The sequence below is a fragment of the Enoplosus armatus genome, chromosome 23, assembly GCF_043641665.1.
Source record: "Enoplosus armatus isolate fEnoArm2 chromosome 23, fEnoArm2.hap1, whole genome shotgun sequence".
Lineage (NCBI taxonomy): Eukaryota > Metazoa > Chordata > Actinopteri > Centrarchiformes > Enoplosidae > Enoplosus > Enoplosus armatus.
The window spans coordinates 8,240,719-8,267,651 of NC_092202.1; the positions used below are offsets into that span (position 1 = coordinate 8,240,719).

At 41.5% G+C, this 26,933-nt stretch overlaps 1 protein-coding gene across 2 annotated transcripts in view; it reads left to right on the forward strand.

Annotated features, from left to right (window-relative positions):
- Nucleotides 1–23,725, forward strand: part of LOC139305684 (RNA-binding protein with multiple splicing-like) — a 32,928-nt gene extending 9,203 nt beyond the window's left edge. The window contains exons 2-9 of one of the 2 annotated variants that reach the window (XM_070929606.1): nucleotides 3,817–3,894; nucleotides 4,632–4,670; nucleotides 7,140–7,202; nucleotides 9,762–9,912; nucleotides 11,233–11,360; nucleotides 14,049–14,118; nucleotides 20,656–20,775; nucleotides 21,359–23,725. In XM_070929606.1, the coding sequence (XP_070785707.1) occupies nucleotides 3,817–3,894; nucleotides 4,632–4,670; nucleotides 7,140–7,202; nucleotides 9,762–9,912; nucleotides 11,233–11,360; nucleotides 14,049–14,111 (522 nt within the window). In that variant the 3' untranslated portion in view covers nucleotides 14,112–14,118; nucleotides 20,656–20,775; nucleotides 21,359–23,725. The remainder of the gene's footprint in view (nucleotides 1–3,816; nucleotides 3,895–4,631; nucleotides 4,671–7,139; nucleotides 7,203–9,761; nucleotides 9,913–11,232; nucleotides 11,361–14,048; nucleotides 14,119–20,655; nucleotides 20,776–21,358) is intronic. The other variant, XM_070929607.1, reaches the window with a different exon arrangement.
- The last annotated feature ends 3,208 nt before the right edge of the window (nucleotides 23,726–26,933 follow it).

Here is a 26,933-nt window from a genome sequence, read left to right on the forward strand (position 1 = left end):
GAGTCAAGGATCTCTGATTAGAGGTACATTGATCCCCTGGGACTTGCTGCAGAAGTGGCCTTAATAGGATCTGATGTTTTTGGCCCGGGGCTCCACACTCTGCTGTGCTCCGCTAAGGCGTTGCCAGGGAACTGCACTGGTAGCCGGCTGTGAAGTACTCAGCTGGCTTGTGGTAGGTAGGGACTGCTGTTTTTGATCGAAGCCTGCCTGCTTGTTGGTGTGTGAGCACGCCATAAATGGTCAATGATTCAAAGGCCCATACCAGGCCACTCAGCACTATGGAAATGTAGGTATGTGACCCACAAGGAACCAATAAAACAATGCTTCTGAAATCCAATAAAACAGTGGCAGAGGATTTATCTTTTGCTTTTTACGAATCCGCAGAATCTGCTCAACCCCCAGCTTGACCCTCAGTTTAGTTTACTACATTATGAAACTTTGATGCCTCACTTTACCTGGTGGCTGCGCGTTTACAGCTCTCTGCCTCACCAAGCTTGACTCAAAGCAACATATAAATAAATGCCGATACTGTAATCAACAGCAGATGTCTGCAGGAGAGAGCTGTTGACACGTTTGCCGGTGAATCATCCCATATCCAGTGTGTGCAGTCAGCGCCACACCGGACACACGGCGAACTGATCATATATCACAACAGCTGACGTCAGGAAGCCTCAGGAATGAGGTTCGACTCAGCCAAGAATGTCCCATTGTTCCAAGTGTGTAGAGGACTCATTGTTGTGTGTGTTTGTCTTAACTTGTGCAGCATATCCAGCTCTCAAGTGTCTATTAGCGTCATGTCTGAAGATAGGAGTTCAATCAAAGATGGGATCTTAGATAACTTGGTGAAGGAGTTAGATGACTAAGATTTTCTTAAGATGTGCGCCAACTTCCTGTTTAAGGTACAATTTCAGAAAATGCTGTCATCATGTAAAAATACATATTATTAAAGTAATCACAGCCTATGTATTTTCTATAAGGTTATTCTGATGTTCAGTTTCATCTTCAATCCACATAAAATGAAACAACACTTGAGAGTGAAATCTAAATCCGTCATCTTAAAAGCAGCGAGTGATTCTTGTGTTGTTTTGGCCTCTTTTTGTGGTCATGTGCAGCTTTAACAAGATGTTCACTGAAACAGTGAAAACGACGACACAAATACTTGTATTTTGGCTGCACTTTTTACCACCACGCTATTAGTTTTATCAGCCTCAACAGCTGTCAGTGACTGCCCTTGCTCGTGTCTGATTGATACCATCCTGTTCTGACTCTTTGTTCCCATGTAACTCCATATAAGGAGACCGTCTAAAAGAGTTTATTTAAACCGAACTGCCGGAGACAGAGCCCAGTGACGGCCCTGCAGGGTGCAGCTCGGCTCAGATAAGATAAGATAAGAGCGAAGGTGAGAAAGTCGCAGAGGTGAGATTTTTTTGGCTGGATGGCCGGTTTGGCACTCTCCAGCTATTGCACCCCCAGTTGCTAAGCTCCTTTGTTTGTGTGTTGCTCTGCCTTTGGCATCAGTGGTGCGTATCAGGTTTCATGTGGGAATGAGGTGTAGTGTTAGTTCAGCAGTTCCTTTGTCCCCTAGTGAGTTGTGAATCTACTATCTAATGAATCTGCGAGCTTTGAATCTACTCTGTGTAATTGCATACCTACGGTTTTATTCTAAATTCAGCCTTAAATAGAATCATATTGAATAAATAATTAAATTACACATCCAAATCCGCTATCACGGTATTGATGTGGGCGTGTACAGTGGAGTTGTTGGAAGTCTGTTTGATGCCCACAGTCTATTGTTTGATTTTCATGTCTCTTGTGCACTAAAGCAATTATTTTCTTGTATGATGCCAACTTCAATTAGGTAATAATTCCAGGTATGAGGTGTGATTAGTGCCTATTTAGATAATAGAGAGAGAATCTATAATTTCTTGTCTCAGTACCACTTCATTTTTTCAAGCTTAAGAGGGGTTAAATGGGGAAAAAAAACAAAGCTGTTGTGTTAGTAGAAGACACATGTTGTAGTTTATAGTAAGAAATGCCTGTGTTAACAACTCTTTCCTGTACTGACCCTTTATTAAGGACAGACACGTCTACAATTACATGTAACAAATAGAATTTCCCTGTTTCATCGCCTCCGAAATGTAACCAGATCTGCATTCATGAGCTGTGACAGGATGTCTTTGCACATGTGTCTTGTAGCACTGCTATGTCCATGTTTACCAAATGTTACATTTGGTGCTAATGTGTCTGCATATGTTGAAAGAACTATTGCTGTTCACACAAGCAGTTTTAAGCATGGCAGCCCAGTTGCTGACACTGGGTGACACTGTTCGGTGTTCAGAAAGAGGTTGACAGCTTTGGCATATTTACTAGGAGTCAAACAGTGTCTGTGTGCCCTGAAAGTACCCACAGTATTGTCACCCCCATGTCAGTTTCTTGAAGGAATAGGAACAGGAATTTGGGGAAATGCCCTTTTTTCATTGAGTTGGATGAGAAGATACTACTCCAAAATCTGTGCATTTAGTGTGAAGCAGGAGCTGATTAGCTTAGGTTAGCATAAAATAAGAAAATAAATAAATAATAATAATAATGAATAAAACAGATTAAACAAACAAGATAGAACATGTTAATTAGTGAGTTTTAGAGGTGCTGGTAGGTGGATTTTGTACGTAGACGAGCTAGCTGTTTTCCAGTTTTTTGCTAAGCTAAGCTAACTGCCTGCTGGCTCCAGCTTCATATTGAATAGACACTGTGTATTTATTTATTTAGTTTTTTCCTTTTAGACCCTTTTGGGGCAGCAAAGTTTCTATTTCACCTTACCTGTCTAAAATGTTTTTTTTTTTAACTCTTTATAAATATTCTTTATTAGCATCTGTGCTATTCTGATCAGACAGTTCTGTCTAATGTTTGGGTGGCAGGCCTTTAAGAAATATGTTGCACTGTTTATATTTTAGTGGAAAGTACATTTGTAGTGTGTTTTCTAGTACTTTCTCCCCATAGTTTATCCCTGTTCTCAGCACATACAGTACATCAGATGAGCACCCCCACCCCACTCACTATCAGCTGTCTTGTATCTCTTACTTACTTATGTCATCTACCTTTTTTCATCTCCGCATTATTTCATCTCTCAGGGTTGATGGTGAGGTTGAAGGCAACATATGCAGTTTGAAATGTTTGCTCTAGATTGTGTTGTCAAAATAGTATTAAGTTGATATTTGCTTGCTCAAAGGTTAGGTATTTGACAAACCTAAACTGTACCTGCAGTACACCTTGCGCAATCACACTGTATTCATTTTCTTCTCTGTCAACACACATGATGACAACAACAACTTCTTTGCCTGAAAGCCCATTTGGAGTCACTCTCATGTTACTCCCCCGGTGGTTTTCCATCTTCTCTGACTCAGTGTGGATTGCAACAATTAGATTTTTCTCTCTTTGCTAACATGTACATTGTAATTCCCCAGCAATGCCAGCTCAAGTTGCAAGTTGAAAAGTTCAAATGTAAAACAGAGGCTAGAGCTGCGAGGGAGGATTGCCATAAAACACAGCAGGCTGTAGATTACACAGAAGAAGACAATACACTTACTGTAGAAAGGTGTGTGATAGGGTGTGTGAGTGTGTTTGCTGAGCTGAAAGACATCCCTATCAGTGTTTGAAAAGTCTATCTTTTAGTGTCTAGCCAACCCAGAGAACTGTTTAACTCATGTTCAGTGTCCTTTTCCTCATAACCTCATCTGTTACTGTCAGGTATGCAAGGTGGCTATTTATAACCAGTGGAGGTTAATGAAAAATACATGATCTCTTTCTTGTCTTCCTCAGGTCCGAACGCTATTTGTCAGTGGGCTACCACTGGATATTAAGCCGCGGGAGCTCTATCTCCTGTTCAGACCATTTAAGGTATGTTTGTATGTTTTAAATGGATGGGCTGCAGCTATTCTTAGCAGCTTTTCTTTCCAGCAGTCAATGGGACCTCCATTAATGGTGATGAAATAAACGGCAATGGAAACTCTCCCGCGAGGTTCAAGTGTCTGTGTTCCTAAAGCTGAAGTTCAATCACATCTTGATCCACAGGAAGCTTGTGTGTGTGTCTCATGGAAAAATGGCTCACTGCCTGCGATACAAAAACAAAGCTATTTGCTTCACCTCAGAAACTTCACTTTTGTCACAGGCACAAAGAGTCCTAGAGTTTAGTTCAGGTGAATGTATGTAGATGTTGCAAGCTTTTTGGCCCGTCGCCCTTGAATAATGCACTTTAATGGTGCTGCTGCTGCAGCAGCAGCACAGTTAAAGTGAATAATGGGACAACTGCTATGCATCTAATCTCCCTCTTAGATAATGCTCATGGTATGTACTCTGAGTAAATGGTTTGTCATGAGCGTTGAAAGCAGTAAATCTAGATTAATCAGGTAAGACACAATAATCAGTCCATATGGTCTTCATAAGAGCTCTTTGACTTGAGAAACAACCTGGCTTAGTCAGTGGTGACCCTGCAATGCAAAAATATATTTTACTAAATGTGTTATTATGCAATATTTTGCTCACTAGAATCCCTAAAATATCTTTACATCCAATTAAAGCTTGTGTCTTTTGTTAACAGACACTTCTTTCACTGACATTTCCTTCCTTTGTTTCAGGGCTATGAAGGCTCCTTGATAAAACTCACTTCCAAACAGGTATGCTACAAGACACACTGAGGGCTGTTTTTATACAAAGAAGCTACTGAATGAAGGCATCTGTCAGTCTCACCATGCTGTTACTGTTTGCAAATTTCTTGCTCATCAACACCTTTAATTTCTTTGTCTCCCCTATTTTTTTCCCCTCTTGGTGTTATCGGCTTGTCGAATATGAAGGATAGGAGGGGAAAAAAAAGTTTATTGGTGGGGAGGGTAGGGGGAAAAAGTGTTGCACCAACTTGCCTTTGGCAGTCGGATAGTATGCTTGTAGTCACAGACAGTCAACTCCGGCGGGACGTGCGGGGATGGGAAGGGAGACGGGAAAAGAATTTTGAGGTGTCAAAGCGAGCGTTTTGACAAGAGCTGTACTGACGGTTGAGTTTTGCCTCCAGGGGCGTAGGACTGAAAATGAGCTCAGCTGGCAGGTGTCCACATCCAGAGTTAAGCAATTTAGCTTCATGTCAGTGTACTTATTACCACATTACACTGTTTCCCATAACGACATGACATGCTCATTAGATGGGTTTAGAGCGATTTAGATCGAATGTGCTGAGTATAATACCTCTAAAACTAAGAACAAAGGAAAGCTTTCTTTCTGGTGGTAAAAACCCAATCCATGCTTTGGGATTTTCCCTTGTTTTTGTTTCATTGTGATTGCATGCTGTCAAAAAGGCAATTAGCATTGTTCTAATATACTTTTTATATTCTTATACATTTAAGTCCAGTTAATCTTTGTTATCAGTATGGGTTGTTTTGATGCGAATACTATTTATGCATTGTTCATTGTTTTCTTTTTATCTTGTACCTCATTGTGTCATGTCTAGGGCTAGACTGTCGAGGGAGTATTTTTATTGATTAATCTGCCAATTCTTAGTCGATTCATTGTGTGGTCCAATGAACCGCAATGCCCATCACGAGTTCCCAGCGCCCAAGATGACAGCTTCAGATGTCTTGTTGTGTCTGACCAACAGTGCAAAATCCCAAAATATTCAGTTTACAATGATGGAAATCAGAAAGAAAAAAGAAAGAAAATGTTTTTTTTTGATGACCCCCAGTGGTTTAACTGCTGTGATGCACAGGTGTACTCCAGGACCCTGTGACATCACTGTCACTCAAAAAAAGCTGACCTTCACTTAACCTGCAGGATTCCAAATTTCCTAGTCTAGAAAATGTGGTCTGTGTGTTTTTTTTTCTTTTTGTTTCACTTGTTTAATGAATAAGTGAGATGCTCAGCAGCTCTTTGGCCTCTCTTTACACCTCTCTACCTTGCCTCATACTTTCATAATTGCCATCTTCCTCAGGACAAATGTCAGCTGACGCTTATGTTCAGGTCTCACAAAGTGCTGTACAGCATTCCCCAGGCTTGTCTTTGTGTTTTGAGCGAAATCTCCTCCCAACTAATGACAATGACGACGTAAATCAATCGATCCTCCCTCTCCCTTCCAGTCCGAGAACACACAGCCATCTCCATATATAGCAAGAGCCAGATCTCAGACCTTTTCTATTTATATTCCTGTTACGCTTCCTCCTCCTGACGTCTTCACTTAGTCCCTCTTTCTTTTTTTTTTCATGTTTCTACTTTTCTTTTTTCCCTCCTCCTCCTCCTCCTCTTTCTCTACTTGTTCAAAATTCCCATAACCCTACACTGCTTTTCCAGATCACACGCAGCAGTGCGACCCCATGGGAGCAACATGTTTAGAGATTTTCTCCTCACCCCCCCCCCTCCCCAACCCCACATTCTCCCAACATCCCCATCCACGCACATATACTCTGCAGAAAAGTGTATTCTTTGTTCATATTTGCAAGAGTGGTTTTAGAAATCTGACAACCAAACCTTCATCCCTGTGTTTTGTTTTGTTTTTGTTGCTTTTCCCTCTTGCTCACTCACCTTTTACTATTGCGGGCACAGGCTCTGGAGTGATGTCACCAGAATATAAAACAAGCACCGGTGAAATAGACGTGAACAAGGATATATTGCATGGTTTTTCAGCGACAGGCCTGTCTATTTCTAAACTATTTCTACCTCTCTTACTTTCTTTCTTTTTCACCCTCAACTTTAACCTCTAAATTCTCATTCTCAAGACCCCCCCTGCCCCATTTGTCTTCTTTTTTCTCTCTCTACTCTCCTTTTTCAGCCCCCCCTTTCTCTCCCTCTCTCACACTCACTCTTACATGCACTTTCTCGCTCTCACATTGCCCGTATTTGGGCATAGGGGAGCAGAATGATGGACTCTCCTTGTACAATGTAAGCGTCCAGCCTCCATTTCTCTCTCCCTCTCTCTCTCTGTCACCACGGTTTTATAAACAGGGCAAGAGAGAGGGAGACAGAGAAGGGGGGGGGGGCATGATGAAAAAATAAAATAATAAAAAAAAGAACAACATGTCTATGTCACTCAGACAGAAATGCCGACTCAGTTTTCTGCCTTAAACCATGTTTCTTTCTTTTGTTCTGTCTTCTTGTCTCCCCAGCCAGTGGGGTTTGTCAGCTTTGACAGTCGATCAGAGGCAGAGGCTGCTAAGAATGCCTTGAACGTAAGTGTCATGCCCTCTTCGTGCTCCTCTCAAGCAACCAGCTCGGCGCTTGTATATCTTGTGATGACTCGGAATCGCATCTCTCTGCCTCCTGTGCAAGTGCATTTGATATGAGGGAAATCCAGACATACCTACATTTTCTATCACATGCAAAAGAAAAAGCCAGAAAAGGTGGTGAAGACAAACATGTCATGGCTGCTCTAAATACCGTGTCTGTTTCTGTTTATAAAGCCCTTTTTCTTAAAGCTTTGCCGCAGATCCTGCAAGGTCAGGAGGAAAATTAACTCTTCTTCCACATATAAATAGAAGATATTGATCTAGGGTTTAATTTTAATCTCACTTATTTCAGAATGTAGCTCAGTAGAAATCCTTGATGAGGCAGACTCAAATATGAAACGGAGCCCATCCTCACAGGGTTTTATTCAGCTCTCTTGAAACAAAGTATAGATAGACGGTAATGAACACCAGCTCTCACACAGCTTTACTTTCCCATTGTTTTTTTAACCTGTCTAGATATACACCACCCCTTCTACTCCTTCTTAAGTTTTTGTTGATCCCTTTGTCACGGAAAAAGATCAGTTTTATCATCCTCCTAAAGTGGGACCGTGACAACGCAAGCAGAGTCTGTCAACTTTCAGATGTCGAGATATTGGTGCGCATCAAAGGCAGAGCAGAGAGTTGAAGAAAGGATAAAAATTATCATCTTATTATGAGCCAACAATAGTCAGAGTGTTTCCATAGAATCACTCAGTGGGGCTGAGAATTGAACAGTGCTGTTGTTTTTCGGGGAAAGCTACGTCCCGGGGGTGATATGGAGATAAGCCAGATTTTGCAAACATCTATCTGCATATTGAAATATGGGAAAGACAGAGGAAACTGAGGGGATTTGTTTCCCATCATAGTAGTTCTGTTATATTTCCTCTAAACTATGAGCTATAGATCTAAAAGAACGCTTGTGTCTTGCAACAGCATCATTACAACAATTACAATCACCACCGAACACAATACATGTTAGTACTGTACATTACAAGTGCAAAGAACACACTTAAAGGTAGCGATTTGACGCAGTTCAAACTGAGATGTGCTCAGGCCTCATTATATCCATGTACCTTTATTATACCTCTGCAGCCTCAACTGGCAGAAGCTGTGAGTGCACTGAGCCAAGGCAATCCTAGTTAATTCCCTCCCCTTCATGAGAAGAGTCATCCCTCGCTTGTTTCGGCTCAGCTTTGCCCGAGCCTGCAGGGACGATCCCGCAGCTTCTCGCTCTTTTGCTGCAGAGAACTTTACTCTTGACTGCTTTTCTCCTCCATTGATCTGACCCTGTGTTTTTCCTCTGGGTCTTTTGCAGACAATCAAATGAGGTTAATTAGAGGGTGCAGGGTACAGTTGCTGGTGACATTCTTCCTGGCCTTGTTGCGTTCGCGGTAGGCAAACAAATAGCCGCTTTGTTTTTGGATGAAGAAGACCTTTGTTTATGTCACATTCCTTATTTTTCCTCAGGCGAAAGTAATTGAGAAGAAAAATGATTTGGACTGCTGCACACGTGGAGGTTTTTGATGTAGATCAGATGGAAGAGAGAAAAAACAACCTTTACTTGGCTTGTCGTGAGCACTGGTATGTCAGAAGGCTTTTAGCATTGGCATGTCAAGAATTTGCCAGTCACTTCAAGCGGTAATGCTTGCAGTATGTCATAGCAAGTGGCGGATTTGATGTCACAATATAAAGTTACAGTTACAGAGTTCAATAGGGAGCATAGCGAGGGCCTTGTGGTTTGTCTGCATGTGGTGTTAATGATATCATGCACTGGCCAGGTTTGTGTCATCAGCTTCTGATTTTTCAATTGCGGGTGTCACTCGTCATCACTCGCGTCAAACCAGTATAACCTCTAATCCACAGTGAGCCATTTACAGCTGGCGTCAAAGTCTAAGTAACTGGAAATGTCCTCTCACCGCCAAGAATTGGGCAGTATATTCAGTCGTAAAATGCTGAAAGATGAAACAACACACGAGGCTGCAAAAGTGGAAGACAGGCATTAAAACTAACTCTAAAGCAAAGTACTACTGTTCCTATGTGTAACATCATTAAGAGTCATCATGTGGTGAGGCCTAATCCCGCTCAATAAAGACACCTCCCAAGGTGTTGACTTTGAGCAACCCTTCAGGAAAACAAGGGATAAATCTAAGAACTCTATAAACAACTTGTCTGCATTCATCATATTTTGACTGTGAACAATATGTGGGAAAAAATGTGCTGTCACTCCTTGCAGGAAGTGAGTTAATACTCAAATCCATCCAAACTTCAAATCTATGAATTGAATGAATTAAAATCATGAATATCTGCAAATTTCTTTCTGGTGCCAAATTGATTTCTTGCCACCAAAAATCCTCCAGTATTAATGTGCGCAGATCAAGAAGTTACACCAATGTCAAAATAATACTAGTAATCAACAATACAAACAATTCTTATGATATTTGAGCGTTCTGTTCTAAGAGCATGGATAAAAGCTTTCTAGGAAACAAAAACAGTTTGCTGACACGTCTTTCCGTTTGATCTCAGGGGGTCCGGTTTGATCCAGAGATCCCCCAGACCTTGCGGCTGGAGTTCGCCAAGGCCAACACCAAGATGGCCAAGAACAAGCTGGTTGGCACCCCCAACCCCCCTCCCTCCCAGCAGAGCCCCGGGCCACAGTTCATTGGCAGAGACCCATGTGAGTACTCCAGACCACTCGTCCGTCTGTCCCTGAGCTCATCTTACTTTTTCTCTATGTTGCTGCTTCCTTTGGCCCATTAGTTTCTCTTGTTTGAGGTGACTAGACAGCTGTTTCCCTTTACGATTGTTTGTCATTAGTAGAGGAGTGTTTGTGCTTCAGCCGTGACTATACATGAGAAATGGAGATTTGGCTGCTAATCACTGAAAAGTAGATTTTTTTAATGGTGTTGTGTTGGTTCCTCATTGGAACGCTGTCATCCCATGGAAACAGGTTAATGCCATTTCTCTTAGTAATCTGTAACCAAAAATAGATATCCAAAACTGTGTCTTTGTCTCCCCCTAAACGACACATGCCCCCTGTTAGATTAATGATTCATAAACAGTACATGTTCACTGTTAGCTGTTGCTCTAATTATTTGGACTCAAGGCCTTTAAGTACCAGGCGTGTATGGAATTTGCTAATGCAGCTCTGTACTCAATTTTTTCCCCCACTTGGTTAAATATTTTTCTAAGGAGTTAAGGATTCTGCAAGAATCAGCCATTGGTAGTTGAACATAGGCCAGCTGTGGTCGTACATTCTTCCTAAATGACCAAACTGCTCTTATCTTGGATCTTTTTTTGCCAGAGAAAGGGTGTGTACTCTGGGGCCTCGGTGGAAAATGGAAGGAAACGATTAATGAAACCGTGACGTAATCACCAGGAGAGAAATTACTGTCATTTCCTGATAAGAGATGTTTAAAATCAGACATGTCCCTGATCATGCTACGATAAACACTTACCAGGAGACACAGAGAGCGATGGTTCTCCAATTAGCTGCTGTTTTCTTTTCTTATTCTGCATTTTAAATGTACACTTAGTCTGTACCACTCTGCACCGTCACCCATCTCTTCACTCATGCACTATGCTCTTTATTCACAGTCACTTTATATTTGACTCAGTGAGTAAATCATCATATCTGAGATGGTTTCCTCTCATGTTATCCTGAATTAAGTCAGCTTTATTGATTTTTAGGCGAGTATAATTGACTTTTGCTAAGCCCTGCCCCCTTAGTGAATGCTGCTATGCCTGTTAAGCTTTCACGTTCTCACACAGGACTTTACAGCAGTTTACAATAATAACAAAATGGAGGGGCACGTTTAGCGAACAGTCAGTTGGTTTAAAGAATTGAAACAAGGAAGCTATCTCAGATAAGTGATCCTCACCTCTAGTGCACCTCCACGACCACCTCCACTGCCGCCACCTCCACCCTGTCTCTCTAGCCCCCACCTATCCACTGGCCACACTCCTCACTCCACTCCTCCTCTTCTTCTTTCCACAGATGAGCTCACAGTGCCTGCTCTATATCCCAGCAGCCCAGACGTGTGGGCGTCATACCCTCTGTACCCGGCGGAGCTGTCGCCGGCCCTCCCACCCGCTTTCACCTACCCCTCCTCGCTCCACGCTCAGGTAACCTGCAAACCCATCCCCTCTTTCCCCACCACCTCGACCACTGCCCGTCACCTCCTCCTGAGCCCACCACCACAAACAGCCGTTGAAATCACTCTTCTCCATCCTACAGATGCACCTCAGAGCACACACCACCCAGTCTCTTTACAGATCTACTGATTAGCTCCCATCTCTACTTCTAGAGAAGTGGTTAATTACTGCTCAATATTGTTTTGAAGTCAAGGGGGTAGTTTGGATTTGAGATTTTTTTCAATTTTTCTTACAGTCATGTTGGCTTTTTTAAAGGCTCTACTATGAAGTGATGTTGAATCTTTGGTTCTTTTTTTTTTTTTTTTTACAATTTAGTCTATGGTATCTATGGGATCAGGTAGCAGCTCTTACAAAAGTAGCTAAATAAAATGAATTATGTTTTATTATTTAAAAAAAACATTTTCTTTTAATATTAACAAGTACATTGTAGCTAAAAAACATTTCTGAAATGACTGCTAGTCATGTTCATCTGCTATGAATGTGCTCCATAAGAGCAGGATGTGGATCAGGAACTTGATATATCGAATTTGTTTGTTGATAGTGAAATTAGTGACTTTATAAATATTTAATTCACAGGGTGTAGTCCATTTTTGCAGACATGTAATGCTGTTTTACCCCTCTCTTGAGAGGAACTGCTACCTGATCCCATTAACTTCCAGGAACTAAACTAAACTAATCTAATCTCACTGTTCACCATACCCTTAAACTGCAGGCAGATACACCAGAAGGGTATCTAAGGGTTTGACTGACTTGTAAGTGCTCTAACTAGGAAAAATGTTCCCTGAGAAAAGAGCTATCCCCTTAATACAATGATACATGTTGTAACAGTAGAAGTTGAATGGCCAATTAATGCTGATTCCAACCAAAGACTAGCTTTCTGACTCTGGGAAAAAATTGTAATATATAATTTATACATACATTCCTGCTTAGGTACATAATAATCTGAATTTAACTCAGCATATTTTTATAAAGTTAGGAATTCAAGACCAAAATCTGTCAAGGTCTAACATCTCAGACCACAGTGAATCAATAACAACTCATATCACGTCACTTTATTTATCCCAATTAGTGGCATCATCTGTAAAACCGAAAGTTTCAGTGGTTTGAAAGGTTTGCATCATCATTTGACCATCACCTATTTCATTAATTAAACTCCTCTTTTTCAACCAGCCATGATCCAGTTTATCGAGGTCTTCTAATCTGCACAGCTCCACTGTGAGTTCACATAAGAGTGCATTATTGATCTCTTGAAATTCTTCTCATGGAGCCTGTTTGGTGCTGGCTGACCCTGATAAGACCTCAGTATTAGACGTACTGTTTCTGAATTTTTGTTTGTTGATTGGTTATGAAGCTTGCAATGATTTCTCAGTACTTTGCTGTATTTTAATCTCAAATTGTTATAGTATCTGAGTTATTTAATATCTAGTGTATATGGAGCATATTTCCGTATATATTGCATATACAAAGGTTATTTAAGCATAAAGGCCCATAGCAAAGACTAAAGCTGAAGCTCAGATAATGTCAGAGTTTGAAATGAGTGCAAGATGAATCTGCCTAGCTGGCTTTTTTCCATATGCGTTGGATGTGTGAGCACACACTGACACACACAAAGAGAATCTGGTTTTGTGATTTCAGCCGGGGGTTGTGGGTTATGTTAGCATCTCACAGCCTCTTCTGACCTAGAGCAGATGCTGGTGTGAGACTTAAAAGTATGCATATAAATACAGCACACACACGACTAAATGATCAAATCTAATTTATGTTAACATGAGCTCAGCTTTCTGGCTCCCTGGTTAATCAGCTGCTGTCATCTTTTCAAGTGAGAGCACAGTCATGGTATTGGATTGCTAGTAAATGTTATCGACTGGGCTGTTTGAAAAGCAATAGATGTCAGAAAAACAATAAGTCCCTCTGTTGTGTGACTTGTGAATTTCATTTATATACAAGAAGATGATTGTCCGAATTACGTGGAAATATACAAGACATGTGACAATTAGTAATAACTAACTTTTTGCAGTAAAGTTTTGTAACAAAAAAGAAGTCATGTTGTAACTCTTGCATCTTAAAGACAATCTAATGTCAAAAACCAACGTAATGTGAAAGCATAAATAAAAAGCTTTATGAATGAATCATTTTGGGAAATTCGCACTTTCCTGCCGAGAGTCAGATGAGAACATTCATACCACTCTAATGTCTGTACTATAGTAAATATGCAGCTACAGCCAGCAGCTGTTAGTTTAGCTTAGCATAAACACTGGAAACAAGGGGAAACAGCTAGCCATCCTAGCCTTCCAGACAACCAGCAGAGACTCCAGGAAGTAACTGCACCCAGCCTAGAAATAGTCCGGCACATAACCACCGCATAAAACCACAAATTGTTTTTTCACTTTGGTTTTTGTACGGATAAAATAAACTAAAAATATGTTAATTAGCGATCTTAAGACGTACCAGTAGGTGGATTTTGTTACCTTCAAACCAAGCCAGGCTAGCTTCCGACTAGGTATTTCTCAAAATCCTTTAAATGTCTTTATTCCTTGTGGTTACAGGATAAAAAGTTCTCAATACATTTAATATTACATTAAACTTTGTATGAATATAAATGATCTATAGTCGTATCATTTCTATGTATGTAATGAATGTGTGATTATGTGTGTTTAGATTCGCTGGCTCCCACCTGCAGATGGAACTCCTCAGGGATGGAAGTCCAGGCAGTTCTGCTGAAGTATGTGTGAGTAACAACACACACACACAGCCCTGCAATGACAAAGAAGTGCACGTTTGTGCTGTGAAAATACTCAATGTAAATGTTATGACATTTTGTTTAAACAAGCGCAGAGATATTCCTAAACATGTGTCAGGATTATCACAGGGTGTTACTCCATGCACATGCCGTGTGCGTCAAGTGAGCACCCTCTTCTTGCCCTCAAACCTCACATGGAAAACCTCCATCTAGCTAACCAACTAATTACTCGCGTTTCTGCTAGTTGACCTCAAACGCATATATAAAACTCACTAACACAAAACAAATTAGCTTTTTAGCAGTACATGTGGAAGTGTGGTGCCCAGTTGGTCAATGAAACCACAGCCACTCCTCGCACATCATCATAAGAGATAAAAGGTGCGATTTAAAGGGGAACTCCATTATTTTCCCCACTCAGGTCACAGGGTACAGAGGGTCGACTTTTCCCATTGATGTGATGCTTGATCTCAGGCATCAAAGGCAGCGAGTCAAACAGAATATACAACGAGCTCCAATGTCAACGTTTTAATAAAACAGACGGGGTAGAGCTCAGTGTATAGGACTAAAATGCTAATTTCAGCTGCTTTGATAGGTAATGTTATTATAACCAGTGGTGAAAGTCACTCAGTACATTCACTCAAGTACTGTGCTTGCGTACAGTTTTGATATACTTGTACTTGAGTATCTATTTTATGCCGCTTTTTACTGTTTTGTGGAGGATCAGAGGGAACTTATTGGCTGTTGGAAGGTATGTATTTATTGTACTTGTATGTGAGGGAAAGGTTATTATTGTGCACCCGCTCTAACTTTGCCATAATAAACACTGCATATTGTCCTATAATAATGTTGGTACTGTACGGCAGATATTAGGGCATATTTGTCATTTTGTCAAACCCTGTCAGGATGAAATACAGCTTTTAATTTAAAAAAGTTTTTTTTGGCATTTCCGCATTATGACAAAGTACACAGTGGAGAATTATAAAGATGGGATAGGAAGAGACGGAGGATGTGATGCTCTACAAGGTCGTAAATGTGGAATATGCACCATGAACTGCTGAGGTACCTGGGTACTGCCGGAAGGTCCATTTTTATGAATCTTTATTAAAAAATTATTAGCATGGGGCTTTATTTAAAATAAATGGCAGATGAATTGCATTTAGTGGAGCTGCAGACAATACACAGAGCAGTTGGCTTCTAATAAGTGCTTTGATAAGTACATGAGTCAACTGTAACCATGCTTGAGCTACACAGCACATGTGCTTTGCTCTCTGGCTCAGACAAACTGAACGCTGTTGTGCTTGCAGAAAAACAAAACCACAAAGCACAACAAATCCCCTGCTAGTCTGTGTATCTGTGTTGGCTGACTGTGTGTGTGTGTGTGTGTGTGTGTGTGTGTGTGTGTGTGTGTGTGTTTGCACTCGGCGCCAGTCACACTGTCACCAGTACCCTCCCTCCAACGTCTTGGGACAGGAAGAAACATGTTCTCCAGACCCCTTAGGGAGTCCGTGGGGAGTGGGTGGGTGGTGGTGGTGGTGCTAGCATGGAGGCTAACATTCATCAAGCTGTTGATTGGTGCTAGTCCTGTATTGTTCCTTTATAACCCTGCATCATAGCTGACGTCTATTTCCAGAGACTGGAACATACTGCATGAGAAAATGGCCGTCAGAGTAATCTGATGTTTTGGGGATTTCGTCTCTGTCAGGGGGGTAAAGGAGGAAGGGAGTGGAAGAGGGAGGGGCTTGGAGGAAATTATTACTCCTCTATCAAACCAGGAGGAAGTCATTTGGCCGGTCAGGCTGCCCCAGTGGATATTAGCCCCTCAACGAAACAACAACATCCCCACATCCGGCTTGCAGTGGAGGGTGAGGTGAAGCTGAGACATCCAGTCAGAATATTGTGATAATTACAGGCCGTTGCAGCAGATGTAGACATATGCAACACACTCAAGTTATGCAGTGTGCATCGTACATGCCCAGTCATAAGGCCTCTCACAGGCAACAGTACGCACACAAACAAAAAGGTTCAGTTAATACAAACTACAAAAAACTCTCACTTCTACTGGTATCTGTTGGTGCTGATTTTTGTTTTAGTTGTCCAGCTTTTGATATATCTCTTATTGAGGTTTAAGTCAGCAGCTTCATGTCTTTCGAGAAACGGTGTCCTCATTGCTTTTGAAAACCACAGACCTCTTCTTTGGAACTACATTTAGCCCCTAGGAAAACCATTGGCAGTGACGTGTGTGGATTATCCAGAATAACGGGGACACTGTTTCTGGAAAGAGATGTTGCTGTTGTTTTAAGTGCCATTTTTTTTTTATGTGAACACCACAAACTAATTCTGTTCATCTCTATTCTAAGGTGGTGGAGGCAGAAGTCTCAGACAAAAAGATGGATAGAGAGATATCTCAAAACCTAGATAACAATAGAAGTAAGTGAGAAAATATGACAAAATATGAGATAACACACAGTATGAGGGCAGTAAGCAGTTTTCCTTTTCTGCCGTCAGACCTGTAAGATACACTCTTCTTTGTAATTATGATAAATGAAGCAGGGAGTCATCATTTAGAAGTAGAACAGGCTCTATATTAAATATCCTTATGCATACCACTGTCCAAAACACAGGGACTTGTTGGCATTCCCAAACCATGTGATAATGTGACTGAATAAAACTATTGGAGCATAGTTCACGCAGAGGAGATACAACAACTTTTCAGCTGATTAAAAAATCTGAGATCAGAAAATATGTTTTTTTTATTTCGGTGGACTGTCCCTTAAAGGCAAGATGACGTCGTCATTTAAGAGATTGTTCCAGTGTCAACATGGTCACTTAATGTAAATTACTTTGCATAAGAACCTACTGTAAAAGTCTGCCATGTAATGGTGGCTTGAGCTTAATCACACTGTGAAACATATCTCATAAGTGTGTTTACATAGTAAAATCTAATGATACTCATGATTCACTGTATCTGTCTTGTGACCATCATTAAAAAACAAATGCTGCTCATTTCCCACAGTAAACTGTCAGCGTCGAGTTAGCCGTGCTGCTTTGTTTGTCCCTGACATTTCAGCTGTAGCAGACCTTGTGTTTTTTGGCCCTTCTTGTCTACTCAGTGGACACAGTCAAGTTAGAAACACAGTCCCTTGACGTCCTGATGTGGGCTGTGAGGTGGGTGTTACTTATTTGTGCAATGCAGTCCGCTAAGTGTGGCGCTTGTGAAACACTTTGAAACAATTTTAGCTGCACGAAAGCAAGAATAAACTTGAACTGAGGCTACAAAGAGAAGCTGTCTGCGTTGCAGCACTATTGTACAATCTGTCTGCTATTGATGGGTCATGTGCATTCAAAAAGAGGCAGCGTTTGTGAATTGTTATTCATGCTGAAGACGCCTGGTGACAGTAAACCTTCACAATGGGAATCCAAAGGAGCTTACAGCTCCGCGGTCCTGAGAGGCTTGTGGTCAGTCAGTGGTTGTCTCGGCATCTGACGGACGGGGACCACTCACGGCCAGAGTATGTGGCTTTGCCTTCGGAAGTGTAACTGTGGGAGACTTGTGTGTGTGTGTGTGTGTGAACAGCTGAAGGTGAGGTAGTGTTCAGGGGTCTTTAGTCATGGCTGGCAATGAGATGTCCTAATCACCTGGCACCCTGCCTGTCGAGGGAAAACTTTATTTACAGCAGTGCCACTTCACACAAGTTGAAACTGGTAGCTGCCCAGTGTTGACTCTTTAAAAACATATTACATTGTAAGTTTTTGTAATACCCCTGGAGGCTTAGACTAGTCATTCATCTGAATGTTTGTGAATCTGGATTATATTTGACATTCATGCTCCGGCACAGAGCTACATCCAAAGACAACCTAATAGTGGACATTAATGCCTAGTGAACTGGAGGGAAAGGTAATCCGGATTTTCCATCTGACAAGACATGGTGGGGGAGTGTGGTGTAGTGTATTGTAGTGTGTGTGTGTGTGTGTGTGTGTGTGTGTGTGTGTGTGTGTGTGTGTGTGTGTGTGTGTGTGTGTGTGTGTGTGTGTGTGTGTGTGTGTGTGTGTGTGTGTGTGTGGGTGGATATGTGTGTGTGTGTGTGTGTGTGTGTGTGTGTGTGTGTGTGTGTGTGTGTGTGTGTGTGTGTGTGTGTGTGTGTGTGTGTGTAGTCTGGCTGCCTGCCCTGAGGAGCTTTTTGGCCAATAGCCCGACAAAACCAATGGTTCCTGTGCAATGTTGGACTAACTCCCACTGGAGAGCTGAGGGCCAGCTGGGGCCCCTTCTAATAAGGAAGTGGGACTTTATTCCTTCACCCCCTACTGACACATAACACACACACACAGGCATACAGTATAGCTACACTGTGGCCTCGTCCCTGCACCGGGTCTCAGGAGCTAGATACATGTCAGCAGCTGTGTTCATCACCACCCAGCTCCAGCAGCTATCGCTGGTATGTGAGAAACACAGCCAGGGCCTAAAGGCTTTTCTGCGGATTAAAGGGGCTTCAGACGGGGCTCTTTGTCATGGCTGTGCTGCACAGGTATAAATCTTAAAGGACCATACGGGTGCAAATTTTAGCTCTTAAATTACAAATAAAGTATACTTTACATTTTGACTGACCATTTTTGAATATGGTCTATACAGTTTTATATTTTTCAATGTGGTCTTCCTACAGGAAGTTATTGGTTTACATTCGTTTCCTTTTGACATAATATGGCATGACAATCAGTTAGAAGACTCTTGAAATGCACTTGTTGTCTACAAGTCTCACATTTTTGTCAACTTTATATTATCATGGCAACGCAGTTTAAGTGCAGCTTAATTTGATATGTGCCGCTACTGTACCTGCACTGAATTACCTTGCATCAGTAATTCAGTTCCACAAACTATTTTATGGAGACACTGTTTTTTATTGGCTTATAATATCAACCATGCAGGTGTATCAATGTGGCTCTTATTTTGACAAGAATTATTGCAGACTTGCAATGAAGAATTCTCCCAGAATGGGTTGAAAAAGACAGCAGCATGGTTCGCAAAATGGTTAGGTGTGATATAAAGTATAAGTGATTTGTAGTTAGTTAGTTGAACTAGGGTAGTGAGGGTCCTTTTTAAATGGACTATGGACAGTGGAGAGCTAGAGCAAAGCACTGTCAAATGTTGGGTATGAATTCGAACAAGTCTTCTCTTCTCTCTCTTCATTTGCAGCATGAGATCAATGATCACTGATAACACAGGCAGGAACATTTGCAACATGAAGCCTTGCTGAAAATAAAACAATGCACACATTCATGAGAAAGTGAGTCACCTCCCACATTCTCGAACACTACTTGTTTACCTATCTCACATTATGCGCCTGGGCCGAGTTATTGGATGTAACACATTAAGCCTGCAAATCACTAAACCTTTTCCTAATCTGCACAGACATGTTCAATGATCAACCCAATCTTTAACCTTGGCGTCTCAGCCAGAACAAATAGGGTGGTCTGGAAGTATGCGTCGCATCAGCTTAGCCGAGCGGCTGTAGAACGCATCGATTCCCTCATCCCTGATTGAACGCGCAACAGGGCATTAGCTAGGCCAGCCATGCCCCTTCAAAAAACACACTGTTCTCTGAACGGGGAACAGTTCCCAACCCGTCTCCCTTCTTTGCCTGCAACAGTCTCTCTCTCTTCCTTTCTCTTGAGGTCATGTTTGGTTTACTAATTGTTTATTGTTCCAAAGAGTTTCTGACCCCTCCGAACCCGAGTTACCACGGCCTCCAAGAGATGTCTATTTTTGGTGATACATCTGGGGTTGGATGAGTGGGTCGCAGAGTTGACCTTTCTCTTCGGTTAGAGAAGAGAGGGGGGGGGGGGTTAGTGGAGTCTAGTGGAGAGGGATCATGGGAGATCTGGTTGTCAGCTGACATCCTGTTTGTCACAGCAGGACTTCGAGCTTGAAAGACTTGGCACAATATGGCGAAACTGTCTTTTTTTTTAAAGGGGTAGTCAGCTGATTTTACATGTCATAATCGGTTTACTCGTCAGCGGGCGTGCTCCACATCCTGAGAAAACAGTTGCATAGTGTCTTCTGTGGCTCTGGAGGAGCTTTGTTGAGTGTGTTGAGTCATCTTGGCGTGGACTTGGAGCCTACACATGTTAACAGCCTGCATTACAAACTGGTGGTGTGAAATGTGTGGGCGTTTACCTGGCAGAGAGCATCTATTGAAAGATCCAGTTGCATTGTGGGAAGTGTAGGATCCAGTGTTTTTGATCCAGTCATTTTACCCATATTAGTGACTGAAAATCATGATATTGCTGCCTCTGCTCCTGTGGCAGTGTGTTACCTGTCTTTTTTTTATTATTTAGTATGTAACCCTTAAAAATAACCCACAGCACTCTAAAATCATGAATATATAGTGGTTGTATGTAATAACAGAAATGCCATACAATCTAAACACACCAGAACTACAAACTATGGCCATAAAGTACAGAAAACACAGAAAAAAGCCTAGCGCTGTTGCAGCTTGTTCGCTTCAGTAAAACTCTCCTTTGTGTCCTCAGGTTCCTGATGTGTGATGGTGGCCGTGGCCGGCTGTGACGGGCGTTGCTGATTGCCTCTCGTGTCCAATTAGAAACCAGGAGGACTGACCTGACTGCAGCTCTCGGAGCAGCGTACCGTCGGTGAGTTTAACGGCTTGAACTTTGCGACCATTGATCCCAGCAGGCGAGGACAAAAGGTGTAAATCTCACTTTGCCACCGTAGCGGTGCGCCTTTCCCTTCTGGCACACAGTGTAGATTTGTGGAAGAGGCTGTGAAAGCCCAGGGTTTTTTTTCATTTTATGTTCTTTGGGAGACTGTACTGCAAAGTACTGCTGGAATGAGCATAGCCATAACCAAACCATATTGAAAGCACGTCAACTCTCACCTGTGTATGTTTCCGCTTCTTGCTCATGTTTTGAAAACAAACCCAGAATTGCGAGATATAATTAGATATTTGTGGGATAAACGTGTGTGTGGTCTTGGCATCACAAAGGCAAGTGCAAGAAATTAAGGAGAAAACAAGAAACATGTTTTGTATGTACGTCTACCTTTTGTGTGATTTTTATGGGTGTGTGAATGTGTTTGTGTCGTGTTTGTGTCGTGCAACAGTTCCACACAGTCCCCTGTGTTTTCATTAGTGTCCAAGGTTCGTGTGCGGTGACCATGGCAACCTCACCCCTCTTCTTGCATCCCTCTTTCTCTCTCCGTGTCTCTCTCTTTTAGGCAGCAGCAGCCTCATGGGCCTCAGGACATACTAGACCCCAGCCTCCATCACACATCGAGCACCCCCACCCTCCCCAAAGTCCCTCCAACTCTTTTTTTATACTGTTACATACTCAAGATTTACCGGCAGCGCTTTGGCTGCACCTCCTCTGACACCTCCATGAAAGGTACCAGGCATGCATGACAAAGGCGCACACACCCTTTGTTTACCAGTTGACTGCATCGCCTGTCTAGCGTTAGCAGGTGCCTTGCTGTGCGTTCTGTATATGCAAGTGTAAAGACAACCCGCCAAAGGAGTGCAAAACACATTTTATGCAGGAACTTTGCAAGGCCAGACGCATGGAGGTGTGGCTAAAGTACTGCCGGGTAATGTTATTATATGACTATAATTATTACTATTCTGTATATCATTCATATTAATGTTATTATGATTATTAAATACATGTTGAAGCATGACTTTGCAAAAAAAGGAAGAAAAAAAACAATGCTGTACATTTTTAGATATTTTAAAGAAATACAAAAAAGTATTTTTGTAATCAAGACAATGTTTGAAATGTTTCTGTTTGATTGGTTCATGTTGTGCTAAAGTGTGTGAGGAACTTTCATACGTCTTTGCCCTTATGTGCCATTATAAAATGGCAAGTCGCCCCTGCTATACCAAAGCAGTCCTGTCGGTTTTGCTCTTGTCTTTTCTACATACTGTGTGGATTTTAGGTTTGCTCATACGTGTCTTTGTGCGGCGTCTTTACCTGATGAAGCAAACATATTAGTACCTTTTTGTCTGATGTGCTTTGGTTCAGCTAAGCAGTCAATGTTAACTCTGAGTGAGACAGAAAAAAACACACCTGATCCAGCTATGATCCATCATAATTTTGCAGTTAGTCAGATGTGTTTTAAAAGAGGCATTGACAGGAATAAGCCATCACTGGTGAAGGTAGAGTGACCCCAGAGACTGCAAAACATGGCAAACTGAGCCCTGCTATAATAAGGAATGTGCTCCTTCATTGTGCAGCAGGAGGACAGCAGCACAGTATAGAGAAACAAAAGACCAAAGGCATTTTTTTTTTTACACTGGAGAGCTATCTAGGCTGGTGGAATTATTCCGTTTTTGACTGCTTTGTAGTCCTCAATCTGATTTCTTATGAAGTATGACATTATTTTTGCTGCATGTCTCCTTTGGTGTCACTCCAAAGAGCCACTCTGCATCTGAAAGGATATTTCACTTTAAGCAATTTGTGTCTTTTGTCTATTTTTAGGGAGCCAACGTGATTCAACCTGCTTTTGTAAATTTTGAATTTACATAGTAATGATTGGAGTGTTAAAAAAAAAAAAAAAAAAGAGAAGAAAAAAACCCTTTTTTTGTAATCTTGTGTATTCTGGGCCTGCAATAACATCTCTGCTGTTTGACATATCATCGAGTGATCATATTTCTGTGACATCCTGACGTCAAAATTCTGATTCATGTCGGGTTCTTACGAAAACAAACAGCAATTCTTGTACTTTTCTGATGAGGCTAAGTCACATTTCACAGTGATGTGACAATCAAGAAGTGAAATACTGTAAGAAAAACAATCTTCCCTGTAATGTTTAGCCCAGGTGTGTACAATCATATTGGAGTCGTTGAATCATATAGTCAGTGTTTGTAATGAATAATAATAATAATAATATGCACATGATATCAACTGATTTTCTGAAGCAGTTTTTGCTTTTACAGTACCGACATTTTTTAAGCCAGATGTGGCACCAAATTTATTAGAAGTATTTATAAGGTGTGTGTGTGTGCGTGTGTGTGTTTTTATGGGTAGTATGTTTTTAAAGTCCATAGAAGATGCCCATCATATAATTCATTGTAAGTATTATTGTAAGTTTAATTGTATATTCATTTGGTAATTTTCTAGAGCTTCTTTTTGTGTTTGTATCTGATATATGAATACTGTTTTACCTACATAATTCACTGTGAAATCCAGAGAGAAACATGCTCTTTGAACGAATGGATCTCTTTTTGTGTTTTTTTTTGCCAGCAGTACGGTACAGAAGTTCCTGGAAATTATTATGATCCCTCCCTTTGTCGATGAGAAAAAAAAAATCCTTTCTCGTCTCAGTATATCATGTGCGTACCTGTGTGTTCTGTGCATGTTCATGGCATGTGTGTGTTCTTTTTCTTTTTTTCCTAATGCATACAGTACTGTTGATATTTATGTACTTTAGCCGCTGTAAGGAGAAACTGTATTTCAGTGAATTGCAGAGGTTTTTTTGTTTGAAACCAAAAAAAGAAAAGAAAAGAAAAGGTGATCAAAATGAGAAGTTTTTATGAAAATGTTAAATGAAGACATTTCAGGCCATCTGCCATTAAAGATTGACATCATCTCTGCTGTCATGGTTACATTTTTTTCTTTCTTTTAATGTTATGGTGGTAAGATACCTTCAAACCAAGCACATTTGTTGTATGGAGCCACAAAACTGACCAACGGCAGTAAAACATTATCAGATAAGCCAAAAACATAAATGATTACGTCATCAAATCTGATAAGTACTCAAATTGGAGAGTAAGGAAATACCCAGAAAGACATCCACCTGCGGAAAGCTTAATTTCCTCTTCCTCTCTCACTCTTGTCATTGGATAACACCTCCCCCACAATCCCAGGAGGCCATCAAAACATGGTGTGGGATCCTATAAAGTGGTTTGTGCACCAGGGGAGCTGGAGACCTCTCCCTGCCCTCTATATGAATAGCCTGCCCAACCCAGGGGCTGGCTACTCCTGAGACAGAGGCCACAGCCAATTTAGCTTCTCTCTGCTGTCTCCGCTCCTGTCTTGCTCAGTCACACCAGGTGGCACACACACACACACACACACACACACACACACACACACACACACACACACACACTGGTCCATGCCTGGAGGAGTTACACACAGGGTGTCAGAGCGGAGTGAAGTGGGGGGATAAAAGTGCTTGAGGGGTACATGCGTGCAGGCAAGGGGGACATATTCATCTGGGTGCATGCATGCATACGCCCCAACTGGCAACACTTTGTAATGGTGTTACTCCCTTTGACAAGTCCATTAAAAAGGTGTTTCTGTATCCTTTCACTCATCCTCTCCCAGCTGCAGCCTGCATTTTGTTTTTATCTCCCTATCAGCTATGTTGCTTGGCTCACTGCAGTAAAACATTAACTGCTCCTTACTATAATAGGCAACCATGGTAGCATGCTATACACCGCTGTTACAGACAGTGCCTGAACAGTCTGTAGATTCACAGTGTGTCCATGATCCTTTTAACGCTCTAGTTCCCAAACCTGTTTGACTTTTGCCCCCTTAAAATGAAGCAATGTCTGCTTGTGACCCATTGTGAGAGGTTTATGTCATATGTTTCGGAGTTGTGAGCAGTTCAATCAGTGAGTGATTTCCCCTTTTTAAATCATTTGATCATTGTTAGGCCTGAAGGGGGTAAAACTCTCCTAACTAACCGAGCCAATAGTCAGAAAACAAGAAGTCTACAGCCATGCTAACCATGAGCTGAATGCTAATGCTAACATGCTCACAATGACAATGCTAACATGCTGATGTTCAGCAGGTATAATCTTTGCCATGTTAACCATCTTAGTTTAGTGCTGACTAGCTGACAAGTCAGGGGATTGTCTTTAGGATTTTGTTGAGATATTTCACACTGTTGATATAGATATTTGAGTTCCCTTATTAGCAGCTTTGCAAAACTAAGCATCATTTTATACAGAAGAAATATGTCGCTCACTCTCACTCTCCACTCTCTCCTCATAAAGGCCTAAAACCTACGAAAATAAGAAATATGGTTTTGATTCACTCCTATCCTGATCATCTTGTGACCCCTGCGAGGGGTTATAAAGAGCTGTACATTTGTACATCTAGATAATATTAATATTATACCAGCATTTTTAATGTTGCAAAATAGAAAGTGACCTTTGTGAACGATGTGTAATTGTGAAATCATCATACATGACATCTGAGCATGCACAGTGGCATGACTCCTCAATTATTCCCAAGTCTGCAGGCATTTGAAAAGGCTCAGATAGTGTTCAGCACTGATTAACTGGTGACTCATCATTCAGCAGCCTGCATATGTCTCTGTAAAAGGTCTGCACAGTCATTGTCTAAACAGCGACTGGCCAAAAGGGGGGGTTACGTCTTCTTGGAAAGATTGCCCAACCTGAAGGCCCCGACACTCTGACACTGCTGTTTGGTGTCTTTTGTGATCGTTACTCTTCCAGATAAGCTGACGACTTCAGAGTGAGTCAGTGAATTTGATTTCACAGCAGGGGGTGGGGGGGTGGGGGTTCTTCCTGCACTGTCCTTTCTGCGCTCCCCTCGTCCTCACTCTCAGTCTTTCCTCCGTCCGCCTCTCACTATTTTTCCTCCTCCTCTCTCATCCACAGCCTCCATCTCCCTCGGGTGGGCCCCTGCTCCCTCTGTCTCACAGCAATCCAAACACTGAAGGCTAGCTCGTCCCACCACTTTCCTGTTTCTCACTGATTTCATGTTTTGCTACGGTTTTCTCTTTGATCCCAGATAAGTACTGCGAGATATTATTCTTAGAATTTGAGTTGAGATCCAATGATTTATGGAGGTGTGTGTGTCTGTCTGTACAAATAGGGTGTGTGTCATATGATAACTTGACTGAGGATGACATCATAGAGGCCCTTTCTCTCAGGAAATAAGGAGCTCCACAGCGCTACCCAATGGCTATAAAAATACATTACAGCGTTCATCTACAGCACATGACAGTGTTCCCATAATAAAAAAAATCATTATGCAGAAAGGCCCCTGTCTATGTTATATTATTGGATCATTATTAATGATCCAATAATATAACATATATCTAATCTATAACTAGCTAGTAACTATATCTGTCAGATAAATGTAGTGGAGTTAAAAATACAACATTCCTCTCTGAAATGTAGCAGAGTGGAAATATAAAGTCGCCTAAAATGGAAATACTCAAGTAAAAGTACCTTAAATTTTTACTTAAGTACAGTACTTGAATAAATGTAGTGACTGTCTTTCCACCACTGCCCATAACTCATTACATCAAAATCTAGAATCTATTAAATTAATTCAATTCTGAAATAGCTTTTTAAAAGCAGTATCAATTTGTTGTGAAATATGTTTATTGTGCTCAAAAGTAATTTGAGTTATCATCATTATATACTGAATGTACACAATATTAGGGTCTTTTTTCATTAAGTATACTAACAAGGAGGACCAAGGTAAAAGATGTGCATCGTGCAGACATGGGCTGAAAGGGTGTAACACCTCAGGAACTAACTGTAAGACTGGACACAGCTACAGTCCTTTTTTTTTCTTGCTCTAAAAATCTAGCGGCTCACAGTCTTCGAGCCTCACAGCATCTGAGGGGTCTCAGAGGATTTCACTCCCCATGGTGGGTTCAGGGGCAAACCGGTGTTCAAAGCAGCCCTGCCTCTGCCAGCTTAGTCTTGTGCGCGGTGGGTTTATACCTCCATGAAAGAGGTTGCCACTCAGGGCTCAGTGGGGGGCTGCGATCGATTGATGCTAGACATCATCTCAGTCTGTCCAGGTTT